Genomic DNA, 17,592 nt, shown 5'->3' with positions numbered 1-17,592 from the left:
AGATAAGGGACTGGAAGAAAGCGTTCTTTAGCTTCCTATGTATATGGCAAAAGTGATGGGACATGATACTCTCATTTAGAAAGCCAGTGATTGGAATACACTAATATTGTTATAGCACCCAGCGAATACAGACAGACTCGACACATCAATTATCAGCATGAGCCTACAATTCTCCTATCGGTGAATCCCCTAATCAATAAAATGTATTACATTTCTCCAGCGTATTCTCCAGCGGTCTTAATTAGAGTGGCACGTCGCTGTTTCCTCGCTTCACGTCAGATCTATCTGCAAAATTAATACATCCCTCAAGTGCATCCTCTCACTTCTCCTTTTAGAAAACGCTGAGTCTGATGAACAGGTCTGGAAAGCATGCATACGCATGGATATCTGCACACGGCCTGCTTCACACATGCTATTTATTTTATTATTTTTTTATGGTGAGAAAGTGTATTGCTTTTTTCCATTTCATTTTTCACCATCAGTAGAAGGAAGTCTGGAGAGTCAGGGATGGGGGAGGCGATGCAGCCATGGCCATGAAATAGTATCTGTGTCTTCAAGGGAAGTGAGGTTGAGCATTGTCCTATTAGAATAGCACACTAGAGTAGGTGGCACATGACGACAGTCTGAAGGTTTAGGACCTGCGTTTTAAAACCACTTTAACTGGTCCAGAACGCAGCAGCACGTCTGGTCTTTAACCAGTCAAAATGGGCAAAAAAGGTTACCCTACTGCTCATTGAGCTCAACTGGATACCATATTAAATTACTGCTGCTATAAAATTCAAAGCTCTTTGAATTTGCCAACAATGTGATGACAGAGTAGGCTTCTTCCTACATGGACGCACTCCTACAGGTCCATGTTACAGGTTTACCAAACATTTGCACAAAGAAATCAAGACTGTTCTCATACAGAGTTCCCCAATGGTGGAACTAACTACCTTCTACTACCAGATCAGGAGAATCTCTCACTATCTTTAATAAACTCCTGAAGACAGAGCTCTTCAAAGAGCACTTACTCTCCTAACACCTCTAACTAACTACCTTCCACTACCAGATCAGGAGAATCTCTCACTATCTTTAATAAACTCCTGAAGACAGAGCTCTTCAAAGAGCACTTACTCTCCTAACACCTCTAACTAACTACCTTCCACTACCAGATCAGGAGAATCTCTCGCTATCTTTAATAAACTCCTGAAGACCTCTTCAAAAGAAGAAGAAGCTTTGAAGAAGCTCTTCAAAGAACACATACTCTCCTAACACCTCTAACAAACTAATTACTTCTAACCTCCTTTCCTCCTCTATTCCACTATTTACCTTTTGCTTCCTTTAGACCCTGCCTAAAAATGTGTTTTACCGTGAACTTCTATGTCCTCTATGTCCTATCGCTAAATATACATCATTATTGTAAGATAAAAGCGTCTGCCAAATGTAATGTAATGTAATGTAATGAGAATAAACCATTGATTTTGGAGCTGACCATGGTGTTTCCACACTTGCTAGAGTTCTTTATTAAGGCAAAAATGTAACTCGTCACTGTCATTCTGAGGCACTTCATGACTGCATCAAATTCAAAACCCTGACTCTGTCCTACAAAGCCAAAAACAGACCAGCTCCTTCCTACCTGATGGCACTGATGGTCAAAGCCTGATCTGTACCAAGAGCTCTTAGAGCTTCCAGTACGTCTCGTCTCAGACCACCATTTCCCAAAATAACCCACAGAAAACACACATCCCGACTCTTCTCTGTTCTGGAGGAACAAGGTGGTGGAACCAACTTCATCCAATGGGCATGAGAACAGCAGAGTCACTCCCAATCTTCAAACACTGACTGAAGACTCATCTTTAAGAGTTTAAGAGTTCTTAAACTAAGCTTAAAAAAGAATTCTCCTTGGTGAATCTCTTAATTCTAGTCTCTACAAACTAGCTATGGATATTTTGAAGAAAACAATAAAGCACTTTTGTTGTAAGTCGCTCTGGATAAGAGCATATGCTAAATACCTAATTAGCTAAATGCTAAATAATGTAAATGTAAATTTATGACAGTCTGGCACAACTACCCACCAAGTTTCATTCCTGTCAGTTGTTTCTTTCTAGGTGCAACAATTTTTTATTTACGTTGAGTGTACAGTTTATATTAGACACACATACACACACTAGTAAGCACACATACGCACACATACACACACACACACACAGTGGGCAGTAAGCAATATGCATGGACATCTGCACACAGCCTACTTCACACATCGTGTTTATTTATTTTTTCATGGTGAGAAAGTTTATTGCTTTTTTCCATTTCATTTTTCACCATCAATTGGAGGCAGTCAGGAGGTCGCGGCGAGGTCGGAGCTGGGGAAATAATTTCCTCCGTCGGCGCTCGACGATAAACTGAGTAAAATCTGCCTTATCTCATCGCTAGTGCAAATCATTAACCTAGAACTTCAGAGTAATGGAGATATAGAGCTTTGTACAGTACCACCCTGGCAGTGGTGATGCCCAACTAAAAAAAACACCAAGCCCATTTTCTCTCAGGTATGAGCCCCATATGAGCATGTTGACTGGGACAAAGTGACCAGGTGTGAAGTGGGCCATAGATTACATACCTGTTATTTATACTTTTAATTATTTTGCCTTAATTAGAAATAAAGAGCCTTTACATGCTATGGTTTATTATACGTTTATTATACAGGTCACTCAAACAATACACATGCCATAGAAGATCCATTTTACATAAAGTTCCCTAAAGCAATGGTTCTCAAACTAGGGTCTGCAATGTGGTGCTATTAATAACAGGTTGTATTACTCAAACATAAACCTATAAATAGCAAAATCAGAGAAACTGGTTCAGAAACTGAAGTGGTCTTTACATTTTTTTCCAGAGCTGAATTATAAGGATTCATAAAAAGTGTTACACATTGTGTGAACAGATATTGTTGGCCATTATGAAGCCTCTATTAATACAGTCTGTCACTATTAGTACATACAGTATGAAGTCTATGACCACTTTTGTAAAGTATTATGTAAGAAACCCAACAAGCCCATATTCCTCTCAGGTATGAGCCCCACATGAGCGTGTTGACTGGGACAAAGTGACCAGGTGTAAAGTGAGCCATAGACTACATATCTATTATCCATGATTTGAGCCTCAATTAGAAATAAAGAGCATTTACATGCTATGGTTTATGATACGTTTATTATACAGGTCCCATCAAACAGATCCATTTTACATAAAGTTCCCTAAAGCAATGGTTCTCAAACTAGGGTCTGCAATGAGGTGCTACAAATAATTATTACAGGTTATTGCTTCTTTATATAATTTTAAAGTTCTATCTATGTATCACTATCCGAGGTGGCCATCTTAAAATGTGGCAGTTATATACCAAGAACAGAGGAATGAACTAAAAACTGCAGTTTTTGTTTTTTACCGCATGTATGGTTGACAGCTGGGGGCACAGCGGCACAAACCATCTTAGATGGTCAAACTAGATGGCCTTAGTGAACAACCTTTTCAAGCCAAGGTTCCTGCATTTATAATGCATTATACATACATATACATATAGTATACATAATGCCTTAAAATTACCGTCATAAGCTTGTAAAATAACTTATAAGTAGCCTACTTATAGTGACATACATAACACAATATAAAGTACAACTAAATCTCTTCATACTTTATGTCTTATGTTTGTAGGATGTTTGGTAACAGTTCCTATGAACCATGTATTCATACTTCATTATGAATACATTTGTATAGCATTATATAGCATACGTAATTCTGTTGTAATCTTGCATAATAACAAGTACTAATGACTAAAAACATAGTACAGTGCCTTATTCTATCAGTTGAAAGGAACATTGTACAGACTAATATAAGACATTTCTCACCCTGTCTTTATGAAAATACTTGTACTTTATGATCAGTTATATATGTTGCTGTAACAATCTATTATGCAAGTTAATGAGGTATTATGTATGCTATATACAGCTCTGGAAAAAAATAAGAAACCATTTAAAAATGATGAGTTTCTTTGATTTTACCAAATTGAAAACCTCTGGAATATAATCAAGAGAAAGATGGATGATCACAAGCCATCAAGCCACCAAACCAAACTGAACTGCATGAATTTTTGCACCAGGAGTAAAGGCATGAAGTTATCCAAAAGCAGTGTGTAAGACTGGTGGATGAGAACATGATACCAAGATGCATAAAACTGTGATTAAAACTTTATGAATATGAACTTGTTTTCTTTGCATTATTTAAGGTCTGAAAGATCTACATCTTTTTTTTATTTCGGCCATTTCTCATTTTCTGCAAATAAATGCTCTAAATGACAATATTTTTAATTGAAGTTTGGGAGGAATGTTGTTCGTAGTTCATAGAGAATAAAACAACAACGTTTTATATATAATGTTTATTATATATAAAGCAAAATCAGAGAAACTTTAAAGCTGTTACCAATTATTCTTTTGAAAAGATATTATCGGGCATTATGAAGCCTCTATTTATAAAGTTATGAACTCACAGACTTTATATTTTATAGTGTATAATGTATGTCACTGTTAGTACATACAGTATGAATTTTCATACATGTCTATGACAATAATTGTTGTCAAAACTTTTATGTATGCCATATAATTCATTATTATTGAATTCATAATATTTTATGAATATAAGATTTATACAAATTTTTTTTACCAATTTATTTAGCAGAGGCACAGTGCAGTTGGTCTCAAATGACACCTAAAGACACTGTTTACACCTAGCATTAACATGCCTCTTATTTGATTTGCTTATATTAAGTGTCCAGCAGAAATTGGCCTAGCATTTGGGGGTAATAGAGAAATTGCACTTTGTCACGATTGTTAGCTTATTTCTCATGCCTCAGATACTGTACGCTGCCACCCGGGCCCTGGTGATAGACGCTGTGTGACGTTTTGAGTGACAGTAAAAGTGGCTGCTGTCTTTGACACCAGAGGACAAAATCATATGGAGGGATACTCACATGGAAAGCTTCAGACACTGGAGTTTATTAAAGCTCCAGGCTGCATATTTTTGAGCTCCACTCAGTAAAAAAATATATTTTTTGGGCTCTTCCGGGCTGCAGGCTTGACGCTTTTAGAATGTTTCACAGCCAGCTGCGGCAGAAGTTCATAAGTTTACGCAGACTTTCATTTTCAACTAGTTTCTCCACTGAGGAAGTAAAATATTGAGGAATATAAGCTGCGTATGAATCGCGTGCTCTTCAAATTACACATAATTGTGCCCCACTAACGTGCTTATGATAGCTGATGATGCAGCGAGGGCTGTAAATGCATTGGTTCAGACTGTTGAAGAGGAGTAAATTTGAATGCATGGTGTTGATTACGCTCTATAAGAAAAATGAGCTTCATAAATCAGCTTTACTGTCTCAGATTCACTTGTTTGACTGGTTGCCCTCTAATGGCCCTCAAACTCCAACAAATCACCCTGAATGCCACCCGGAGTGCTTATTCTGTGTTGCTGAGCTTGAAGTAAGCAGGGTTATGGGATATCGAGTGGATAGAAGTGACTGTTACTGGATCTAAAAAAAAAAAAAAACTTGGCCACCAAATTTCTTAACTATATACTTTCTTGAATTACATATAAATGCATTATACAGAGTATATAACAGCGTATATAGATGACTATGGGTCAGTTCCTGGACAGGGATTAGGCCTAATCATAGACTATATTTTCCTTTAAATGGAAAATCTTTATTTAAAATACTGTGTATTTTTTTTAACTTAGATTAAGCACAAAAAGTCACCAGTCAAGTTATTCTAATTCTATATGTAAAAACATTTAAGCCACAAAATAAGGAATTTTTGCTTGATTTATGTCTTAATTCACTCATTTTGAGCCTTTGTGATTGATTTTTTTGTAAGAAATCTTATAAGAAAAATTATTCAAGGATTCAAGGAGATTTTATTGTCATTCGCATCACATGTGGTACATGAGGTGGAACGAAATTGTGATCTCACGATCCAGTTTTACACCCAAAGAGCTGTTATTAATAGATATATAGATAAAAAAAGAATACAATAAAAGAAATAGAATATACAAAATAGATAGATAAATATAATATAATAGATCTCACACCATTAGCAGTTTTTCCTGGCTTAACTTAAGCATATACAGCTCTGAAAAAAATAAATAAAGCCACTTAAAAATGATGAGTTTCTTTGATTTTACCAAATTGAAAAATTGGAATATAATTAAAACGAGGATGGATGATCACAAGCCATCAAACCAAGATAAACTGCTTGAATTTTTGCACCAAGAGTAAAGGCATAAAGTTATCCAAAAGCAGTGCGTAAGACTGGTGGAGGAAAACATGATGCCAAGACGCATGAAAACTGTGATTTAAAAAAACAGGGTTATTCCACCAAATATTGATTTCTGAACTCTTAAACTTTATGAATATGAACTTGTTTTCTTTGCATTATTTGAGGTCTGAAAGCTCTGCATCTTTTTTTTTTTTTGTTATTTCAGCCATTTCTCATTTTCTCCATATAAATGCTCTAAATGTCAGTATTTTTATTTGGAGTTTGAGAGAAGTGTTGTCTGTAGTTTATAGAATAAAACAACAAAGTTCAACTTTTTAAGGATTTCACTCTTTAAAGAGAAAGTGATGGATGGATTTTTCCACCAGATCTACATCCACTCTGTCTTTTACTCTGAGTCTTACTGAAAAATGCTTCTATGTTGCTGAGTGTGGAGTAATTATAGGTATTGGATTAAGGAGGCTGCTTGTATTTGATTTGATAAAAAAAAAAAAAAAAAAAGAATCCAGAAAGCTTGACCACATCTGCGCTCACTTCTCTTTTTTAGGTTTAAGCCTGTGGTGGAGATGTTGCTGTGTTGCTGTGGTATTAAAGAGTCTGGCCTGACTGGCGCTGTTTGTACTTTTCTGTCTTTCTCTCTGCAGAGTATCGGTAAGGGCTCCCTGTGGTGCATAGACCCAGAATACAGACACAATCTCATCCAGGCGCTGAAGAAAACGCCTTATCATCCCTACTCCCAAGTGTTCACCACGCCTCCCACCTCTCCTCAGGCATATCAAAGGTAAGCAAGTGCCTGGCTGACGATATCGATCCTCATACCTCTCCACCTCTCTCTCTCTCTCTCTCTCTCTCTCTCTCTCTCTATCTCACGTGTGTGCTAACAGGGCGTGTTAGCGCTCATGTCTGCAGGCAGAGAAAGGCTGAGCGGAGCTGTCAGAGAGCCGCCCGGCGCTGGGCTGTCTGAGGTGCTGCCGCTGCTGCTGCCGCTGCCGCCTCGCCGATTCATTTCATTTAGATCCAGCTAACAGGTCCGCACGCTCCCAGCCACTCGACTGTGCAAGACAGAATAATTGCTTTACTGTAAAACCTAAACTGGCATATCATCCTTAACAAAGGCTATGGAACAAATGGGCAGGCAGTTGGGTGGCTGGAGAGAGGAAATGGAGATAGGTGTTTCTAAAGAGGCTGAATCAAATCAGACAGCTCTAGTTACAGAGCTGGAGGAAGGGAGGGAGGGGGGCCGGGCCGAGCGTGGAGGAGGAGGAATGAGGTGTTGTTAGGCTTGTAAGGGAGAAAGTAGTGCGGCTTCCATTCACACACCAACTTTTAAACTCTAAAGTCTCTTAAAGTCTAATTTCGCTCTCAGTGAGCTGTACACAGCTATAGTCCTAAAGTTAAATGCATAGTAAACTGCTCTTTACTCTATTTGACCAATAGAAAAGTGTCATTCACAATGTGTAACTATAAGAAAAGTGAAGAAAACTATAAGAAAGTTTAACCAATAGAAAACTACTTTTATTCTATTTGAACAATTTGACCAACGGAAAAGTGCTTTTTACTCTATTTTACCAATTGAAAAGTGTCATTTGCAATCTATAACTAAGAGGCAATTGTCCTTTAGAAAGTTAACCAATGGAAAAGTGGTCTTTACCAATGAAAAAGTGCTCTTTACTTTATTCGACCAGTGGAAAAGTGCTCTTTACTCAATTTGACCAATAGAAAAGTGTCATTTGCAATCTATAACTAAAAGTCTATTGTCCTTTAGAACGTTTAACCAATAGAACACGGCTTCAACTCTATTTGTCCAATGGAAAAGTGCTCTACACTCTACTTGACCAATAGAAAAATGTAATTTACAATGTGTAACTAAGATAAAAGTGTTCTTTAGAAGGTTTAACCAATATAAACGTGCTCTTTACAGTATTTGACTAAAAACATTGTAATTTACAGTGGATAACTAAGAAAAAAGTGTTCTTAAGAAAGTTTAACCAGTGGAAAAGTGCTCTTTACTTTATTTGACCAATAGAAAAGTGTCCTTTACAATGTATAACAAGAGAAAACTGTTTTTTTAGAAGTTTAACTAATAGGAAAGTACTCTTTACTCTATTTACATAATAGAAAAGTGTCATTTACAATGTGTTACTATAAGAAAAGTGTTCTTAAGGAAGTTTAACCAATAGATCAGTGCTATTTGCTCTATTTGCATACACTTAGTGACCAGTGTACTTTGCATGTTTTGACCAAAATAAAGTACCCTTTACTATATTTGACCAATAGCTAAGTGTCCTTTACCAAATGTGACCAATAGAAACAAGCCATTTACACTGTCTGACAAATAGAAAAGTATCTCTGTGACCAACAGAAAAAAAGAACAAGTGTGAAGAAGGAATGAGATGCTGCTTAGGTATATAGAGTAGTATGTAGCAGACGTTCCATTCATACATACAAAGTGCTTCAGGTCGACCAATAGAAAAGTGCCCTTTACTCTTTCTAGCTAATGAAAAGTATTGTTAATGGTATTTAACCAATTGAAACATGGCCTTTACACTCTCTGACCAATAGAAAAGTGCTTTTTGCACCGGGTGACCAATAGAAAAGTTACCTTTACACTTTCTGGCTATTGGAAAAGTATTGTTTATGGTGTTTAGCCAAAAGAAGCATGCCCTTTACATTGTGTGACCAATAGAAAAGTGCTTTTCACACAGCTTGACCAATAGAAAAGTGTCATTTACTCTGAGTGATGAGTAGAAAAGTGACATTTCCTTTATGTGACAAATTAGAACATTACTCAAATATTCACTATTCACTGTATATCAACTCTACCTCTTCACCACTTTACAACTGATGCTCTCAAACACATTAAGAGGGAAACAATGATGAGTTCAGCACAGCTGTTAACTGAAAGCCTGAATTCCAGGTGACTCTACCTCATAAAACTGACGGAGAAAATCCAGCAGAGATGTCATCTAATCAAAAGGAAGGTGCTACTTTAAAGAATATAAAATATAAAACATATTCTGATCTGTTTAACACTTTTTTGTTTAGTAAATATCTCTTCATAGTTTAAATAACTTTAGTATTAATGTAGTATTTATATTAATGATAAAACACTGAATTTAAGGTGTGTATAAACTTTTGACTGGTACTGTGTAGACATGCTTTACAGCTCAGTATCCAGCAGTTAGAGCACTAATGGAACAGACAGTATGGTCAGACAATTATATCATACTGTAATTTAGATGATACTGTGTTTAATTATATGACCTGCCTGTAATGAAGCTTCAGTAACAGGCCTGGCTGTGTGCTCTCTGTATCTGCTCCTCAGAGTGCTGAGCTGTGTGTGTACTGAGCTCTGATGATGTTTATCTACAGTTCTCTTGTATTTTTTTGTGATTATGTTTATGTTTGTCTATGATGCTAATGTACTTTGGAGGTTGTTCTTTTATGTGTTTATGAGTGTGTGTGTGTATTGTGTAGTGTGTGTGTGTGTGTGTGTGTGTGTGGAGACTCTCTGTGGCTCGGCTTCCTCTCCTGCTCTCAGGCCAGATGGTGGATCTGCATGTAGCAGCGTGTAATAAAGTGTTTATCTGGCCACTGCGGCTCACAGGAAGCAGAAAGAGCTTTTTATAGCATTCCTCGGGTTCACACAAATCAGCTGAGTCATACACGTCCACTCTGCGCTCTCCACTCGCTCGCTTCCTCCTTCTGATCGCCTCTAAACCCACCCTGCCTTTATTCCTCCGCTCCACAATACCGCCCGCCGGAGGAGTGGCTTTCAGAGAGGAGTCGGACACACAGATTTGAGGGGATTTAGACACTGAAGCCGCGGAGCCGACCACACTTACTGTAGAGCGGGATTAACAGCAGAGAGGAACAAAATTAAAACACTGGGGCTTTCATCATCAGAGAGAGAGAGAGAGAGAGAGAGAGAGAGAGAGAGAAAGAGAAAGAGAGAGAGCAAACTAGATTGAACAGAGGACAGAAAAGAAAATACATAAGAAAGAAAGGTACCACTTTAAAATAAGACTACCTTTATAAAGGGTTTATAAATGGTTTACAATTAGTTTATTAATGGTTACTAATCAGGTTGTAAATGCCTTAAAAATCATTAATAATCAGTTATAACACATACGTAGAAAGAGCAACAATATAGATGGCTGTGGGTTCACTATATGGCAAACAACAGGTCACTATTGCCCTTTTTACATATGTGTTATAACTGATTATTAATGATTTTTAAGGCATTTACAACCTAATTAGTAACCATTAATAAACTAATTGTAAACCATTTATAAACCCTTTATAAAGGTAGTCTTATTTTAAAGTGGTTCCGAAAGAAAAATTAAGAAAACAGAAAATAAAAAAGAGAGACAAAGATAAAAAAGAGGAGATAAAGAAGAGATACAGAGATAGGGAGAGATGTTGGAAAAGAGTAAAAAAGAAGGGCTAAATAAAGTCAAATGAAGAAAAAAATAGAAGATACACAATAAATAAACAATTAAGCAAACGAAAGAGAAAGAATTAGAGAGAGATTAAGATTTAAACATGATCTTTATATAACGTTGTATCAAACACTTGTTAAAACTGTCAAAGCTAGAAACTTCATGTATTAAACAGACATACTCATACATATAAACTTTTTAGATAATCAGTTAGATAACTAAATAATTCTATTCAATTATCCTAGTATACCTTTTTTAAATATATTTAAATCCTACTAAACAGCATAGACTGTAGTATATTAAATATGCACAATTAGTTCATCATCATCATCATCATCATTATGAATAAAACATAAAACTTGATTCTGAGCCCAAATTGAGCAAAGAGAGAAAGAGAGAGAATTTGGAGAAGAGTGGAGGAAGGGCAAAATAAAGTGAACCAAGGAAAGAATAAAAGATAAATGAGAAAAAAAACTTTAGAAGACAATAGAAAAGTGTGACAACTATAAAAAGAGGAGATAAAGAAGAAATAGAGATAGCGAGAGAATTTGGAGAACAGAAAAGAGTCAACTGAAAAAAGAAAAATTAAGAAAACTAAGACAAAGATAAAAAGAAGCGAGAAAGAACAGAGTGAGAGAGAGAAAGAGACAATACAGAGAAGAGTGAGACAGAAGAGCAAAATAAAATGAACAAAAAAAATTAGAAGATACATGAGAAAGAAAAAATAAGAAAACAGACAACAGAAAACAGAGACAAAGATTAAAAACAGAAGAGAAAGAAAAAAAGAGAGAAAGATAATGGCAAAGTAAATTGAAAAGAGAAAAGAAAAACAGACATTAAAAAAGAGAAAAGGTAAAAAAGGAGAGAAAGAAGAGAGATTGACAGAGAGAATCTTGAGAAGAGTGAGAAAGAGGGGCTAAATAAAGTCAACTAAAGAAAAGAACAGAAGATACATGAGAAAGAAAAAACAAGAAAACAGACAATAGAAAAGACAAAAGATAGATAAAGAAAAGGTAGGGAGGGAGCGAGAATTTGGAAAAGAGTGAAAAAGAAGAGTAAAATAAAGTGAAAAAGAAAGAGAGTAAAGAATGTTAGAGTAAGGAGTGCAAGAATGGAGAAAAAGGAGAAAGAAGAGAGACATTGATACAGAAGAGAGAACGAAGGGTACGCTGGAGTGCAACACAGTGCGAGAAAGAAAATAAATAAAGTGAAAAAAGATAGAGTAGATGTAAGGAATGAAAAAGAAAAGAAAGAGAGTATAAGATGAGGAAAGGAGAGCAGGAGAAAAGAGAGAGAGATAGAATGAAAGTAGAGAAGAGATCAATAGAGATAACAGAAATGCAGAAAGAGAGAGGGACTGGGAGGAGAGTGGGAAAGAGGCTAAAGAGAGATAGACTAGGGAGAAAACAGGAGAAGAAAGAGAGAGATGTGGAACGGTAGAGAGAGAAGAAAAAGTAAGAAAGTGAGAAGAGTGAGAAAGAGAGACAGAGAAAAAAAAGAGAAAGATAAACTTAAGACAGTGAAAGGAAATGACAGATTAAGAGGCAGAGACAGATAGAGTAGATGAGAGGAATAAGAAAGAAAGACACAAAAAGAGAGAATGGAGGGAGGAGTGAGAACGAATTGAGAAAGAGAGCAATTAAGGAAAAATGCAAAATGTGTGGGAGATGGAAAAAAGGCAATGTGATGGAAAGAGAGCAAATGAGAGTGTAAGATGAGGAAAGAAGAGCTGAAGAAAAGAGAAAGAAATAAAATGAAAGTAGAGAAGAGATCAATAGAGGGAACGGAAATGCAGAATGAGAGTGCGAAAGAGGCAAAAGCGAGATAGACAAGGGGGAAAGCAGGAGGAGAAAGAGAGAGATGGATAACGGAAGAGAGAGAAGAAAAGTAGGAAAGTGAGAAGAGAAAGAGAGAGAGGGAGAAAGAAAGAGAGAGAGGGAGAGAGAGGGAGAGGGGCTGGATGCTGATTAAAGGAGTAGTGTAATGCAGGCCTGGACACATCCACATTCCTCAACACACAACCAGTACAGCACCAGGGCGAGAGAGAGAGTGAGAGAGAGAGAGAGAGAGATAGAAAAAGAGAGAGAGAGATACAGAGAGAGAGAGAGAACAGGTGGAACAGCTGAGCTCCTCCGAGTCCTCCTGCATGTTTGCCCTTGCAAGGTTATTAGCGTGATGGTCGCCCATGGCAACAGGAACGCCTCCATGGTAACACGTAGCGGAGACAGGTGCAGTTGCATCACAGGGCTATTTGTTGCCTGGCAAAAGGACAGGCCATTAGCGCCGGAGAAATACGCTATCGCCCTGGCAACACGCAACTCTCCATGGCAACAGCAGATGGCTTCCAGCCTATTTTCGGGTTTTTCTGTACCTGCTTTTGTCTGTCTTCGTAAAAATTCACGGACGCGTGAATTATCCGAGATGACAACTGGAGGTCCGGTAGCTTCAGGAGATTAATTTTAAATGGGCCTGCGCAAAAAAAAAAAAACTTAAATAAATCACGTCATTAACAAATAAAATCCCTGCACCGGGTCCGTGACCGCCTCTGTTCTGTCTTCTCTCTCAGGGCAAGTGCAACACTTTCCTTTAAGCTTTTTTTTTTTTTTTTTTCATGTGTGTTGGGTGTGTGTGTGTGTGTGTGTGCCTGACCTCCCAGATTGCCTTGCTCCCTCAGTAGTACTAAACTGCAGCCCCCCCCCACATAAGGCCTCATACAGATATGGCCTTGTTAAATGATAGAGCTTTTATATCCACCAGCAGCAGCTCTCCCCAGAGTCTCCATCCTCAACCTTCATCTCCTCTACTGTCCTCTATTCTCTTCTATTCTCCTCATTTCTCCTCTCGCCCTGTTCTTCTCTTCCTCTCTTTCCTTCTCTTCAAGTTTCTATTCTCATACTATTCTCATCATTTTCTCTTCCCTTCTCACTTTTATTCTTCTCATATCTTCAGTGTTCCCATCTCCTCTTCTCTTCTCTTCCCTTCTCTTTTAACTCTCCGATTTTCTCTTCTCTTCTCACTTTTCTGGTCCTCATATCTTCAGTGTTCCTGTCTCATCTCATTCTCTTCTCTTCTCTTCTCTTCTCACTTTATTCTTCTCAGATCTTCTGTCTTCCTGTCTCATACTGTACCGTCTTATCTCAGCTCATCTAATATTTTCTTCTCTTCTCTTCTCTTCTCTTTTAACTCTCCGATTTTCTCTTCTCTTCTCACTTTTCTGGTTCTCATATCTTCAGTTTTCCTGTCTCATCTCATTCTCTTCTCTTCTCTTCTCACTTTATTCTTCTCAGATCTTCAGTTTTCCTGTCTCATCTAATATTCTCTTCTCTTCTCTTCTCTTTAAGTTTCTATTCTCATAACATCAGTGTTTTCTTCTAAATCTCCAATTTTCTCTTCTCTTCTCACTTTTATTCTTCTCATTCAGTGTTCCCGTCTTCTCTTCTCTTCTCTATAAAGTTTCTATTTTCATAACATCAGTGTCCTCTTCTAACGCTTAGATTTTCTCCTCTCTTCTCATTTTATTCTTCTCATATCTTCAGTGTTCTCATCCCATCTCATCTCGTCTTCACATATTGTCTCGCCTTTTCTAATGTCTTCTTATCTACTCTCGTCTCCTCTCATTTCATCTCATCTCATCTCATCTCTTAATTTCTGTACTGTCTTCTACTTTCCTTACTCCTTTCTCCTTCTTTTCTCAAATGTTTTATCTTCTTCCTAAATGTTCTGTTATTTTCTATTCTCATCACTTTTCTTTTGATTCATTTTCTTTTTTCACCTGCACTTTTTTCTTGTCTGTTTTCCATCTCTTCTCTTCTCTTCTCTTCATCATTCCTCACATTTATTTTGTTCTCTTCTACCCTCACTGAACATCTAGTCTCATCTTTTCTCCTGTCTTCTCATCTAATCTTGTCTCATCTTCTCTTATCTCATCTTATCTCATCTCATCTTATCTTTTAACGTCATTGTTCTCTTCTACTTTTCACACTCCCCTCTCCTTCATTTCTCAAAGGTTGTATCTTCTTAAATGTTCTGTTATTTTCTAGTTTAATCACTTCTCTTCTCTTTTGATTCATGTGCTGTTTTTTCGTCTTCTCTCTTCTCTTTGTCTTGTTCTCTTCTGTGTTCTTTAATACGCTCCTTACTTCTCTTCTCATCTCATCTTCTCTTGTCTAATCTCTTCCTCTCTTTTCTTCTCTTTTTCTTCTTCCCTTTTCTTCTCACATTTGTCCAGTTCTGATCTCTTCCCTCTTCTTCTTTTCTTTTCTCTTCAGTTTTCTTTCCTCTCCTCATCTGTCCTAGTCAAGGGCACAGCTCTCACATTAGCTCCTCTGCAGCTGCAGACTGGCCTGCACAGATCACATTTCACGCTGCCATAAACGCTGAAAAGAACAATTTTTTTGTATTCAGTTTCATAGATGTGGAATCAATAGGGATTTTTGTGTTTAGCATTCACGGAATGAAACTCTGCACTGGATCAATTGTTTCCTTATATAAACTCAGTGATTCTGTGTGATTTCTCTCTCTCCCCTCTCCTCCTGGGTGAATTAGAGAGAGAGGAAAAGTGTAACGGCTCTTCTGTGGGTGCTGGTAAGCAGTGAATGGGAGCGTGTCTCTGTAGATTTATTGTTCTTTGGGGCTTTTTTCGTTCTTTTGGAAGTTTGTCAACAGCCCGCCTCTTTTTCCTGTGAAAGGTCCATGGAAAATACTCCAGCTGGTTCCATGAATTTGATTCCTCTGCGAGACACAGACTTGGTCGGGAGTTTTAACACCTCATAGTCCGGACCAAAGTCTCATGAGTTTGTTCCAATGAATAAATTTTGTCCGGTTAGCGGGCTACAGGTGTAGGTGATACAAAACCCCTTTTTCTCTGTGGTAAAATAAGTAATTTACATTCTGAAATTTTGAGATCTTCTACAGGACACTTGGAAAAGCTGCCTGTTTTCTCTCAACTCCACTTAATAAATCCAGATCAATAACAGGAATCAAACCAAATTCTTGTTGAAAAAACTAGACATAAAAACTAGACAAACATAACGAAACTGAAGGTTTGGAGAACATGAACTGTTTGATTTGTATTCAGGAAAATGTTGATTTTAAAATTAAGTATAGGACAGAGTCAATTTTATGATTTTATTCATTGTATTTTAACAGTTGCAGATTTAATTAACAATTGTTCTATACTTTCTATTACAATTACAATTCTGCTTTTCAGTAACGTTTCTTATCAAACATGAAAGCTTTTTATGTAATGCTTGAATAGAAATCCTCAAGATTTAATATCAGGCAGACAATTGACAAAAAATCTGGCCAGTTAAGGGTTTAGTTTCAGTTTCACACTGCAGTTTAATGAGTGCATTAAAGAACTTGGTCATGTCGTGTCATCATCACCTACATGTGGCTTCTGTCTCCATATACTCAACATTGATTGGTTTGTAGGATGCCTCTCTCCTAGAATTCAGCTCCAACCCATTCAAGTTTAAGCATATCTCCCAGCAGAATGTGAACAGATTCCGTTCAGATTTCTGTCTATAAATTAGGGTAAATGTAGAGTTACAGTAGACACAGGAATCACCAGCATGAGCATTTGCTCACATACTGTGCATGCGGAGCATTGCCGAGTAGCATCACAACGCACTCGGAGGAAAGCGCAGCGACTTAGTTCATCAGATACATGAGCTCACAGACGCCTCGTACTGATCAACATCACCCTTGAAGTGGTGAGGGGAAAGATCGCCATCTACTTTACCCACCCAGAGAGAGCAAGACTGTCAGTTGTGCTCTCTCAGAGCTCTGGCAGCTGATGATTAGCTGCATGACCGGGATTCAAAATTAAATTTAAAATCTTCTGTTAATGTTTAGTAAAAGCCTGTATCAGCTTCCTGCAATTAGTTTAAAAGTCCAAACCATTTAGAAAAATGGTTTTACTCAAAGATGTACATACATACAAATTAACTGGAGCATGGTTCAATAGATCTGGACCTGGACCAACTTTTGTTTGGGCCAAGTTTTTTACAAGTGTGACTTTGCTCTGTCATAAACTTAGTGAGTAATCCAGCTAAACCTTTCCAGGAGGACGGCTATGTCTGCACCCCACATTTCAAGCTAAAAGTCCTCTGCTGGGTTGGTAAATGCGTGGACCACCACTGCTTTGTTGGTGTGGCTGATGTGGTGTTAAAAATGCTTAGTGTTAACAATCAGTAAATATTGATACATTTTATTTTTAGTTTTTTTTTTTTTATTTATGCCATGGTGAAAGAGTGGCAAAGATTTATGAAAACCAGCCAAAACCCATGTTATTCAGCTTTCGGACAAAGGTTTCATTTTGTTTGGTTTTAGTTTTATCCAAACATACAGACTTAGAGACTAGAGTCCAAGGGATAATCCAAAAATCAGAGTCAAAAACACAACAGGGTCAGAAATACAGGCATCTGGAAAATACATCTGGAAAATAACAGAAGGAAATAATGCTTTGTACTCATGGAGGGCAATACGCGTTGAGGAGCAACAGAGAAAAGATTCTTTAAATAGGCTGAAGCACAGGTGAAATGAATCACCACTCAGGTGACGTATCACGGCTTTGTGGCATGTGATCTGTGACGTCACCGCGTTTGTAGTACATAGCATTGTGAGGACTGTAGTCTTTTTGCTCCAAATTTCACCCGAGCTCAACAAGAGTGACAGGAGTGGCAGAATGAACCGTGGCTGGCGTGACATCAAGATACTATAAATAAGGTCACAAGTTCATTATATCACTACAGGGGTTGGACAATGAAACTGAAACACCTGGTTTTAGAGTACAATAATTTATTGTGGTGACGGACAGTTCTGGTGGAAACAGGAGAGTTGAGGTTCAC

General features: G+C 37.5%; 1 protein-coding gene across 3 annotated transcripts in view; it reads left to right on the top strand.

Annotated features, from left to right (window-relative positions):
- foxn3 (forkhead box N3) overlaps positions 1-17,592 on the top strand; it is a 198,776-nt gene that overhangs the window by 98,396 nt on the left and 82,788 nt on the right. For all 3 annotated transcript variants that reach the window (XM_007248464.4, XM_022673236.2, XM_049463866.1), the window contains exon 3: positions 6,944-7,080. In XM_007248464.4, coding sequence (XP_007248526.1) covers positions 6,944-7,080 — 137 coding nt within the window. The remainder of the gene's footprint in view (positions 1-6,943; positions 7,081-17,592) is intronic.

This window comes from Astyanax mexicanus, chromosome 14, assembly GCF_023375975.1.
Source record: "Astyanax mexicanus isolate ESR-SI-001 chromosome 14, AstMex3_surface, whole genome shotgun sequence".
Lineage (NCBI taxonomy): Eukaryota > Metazoa > Chordata > Actinopteri > Characiformes > Acestrorhamphidae > Astyanax > Astyanax mexicanus.
Note: the sequence above shows the minus strand (reverse complement) of the source record. Positions and strands in the feature narration are given on the sequence as shown.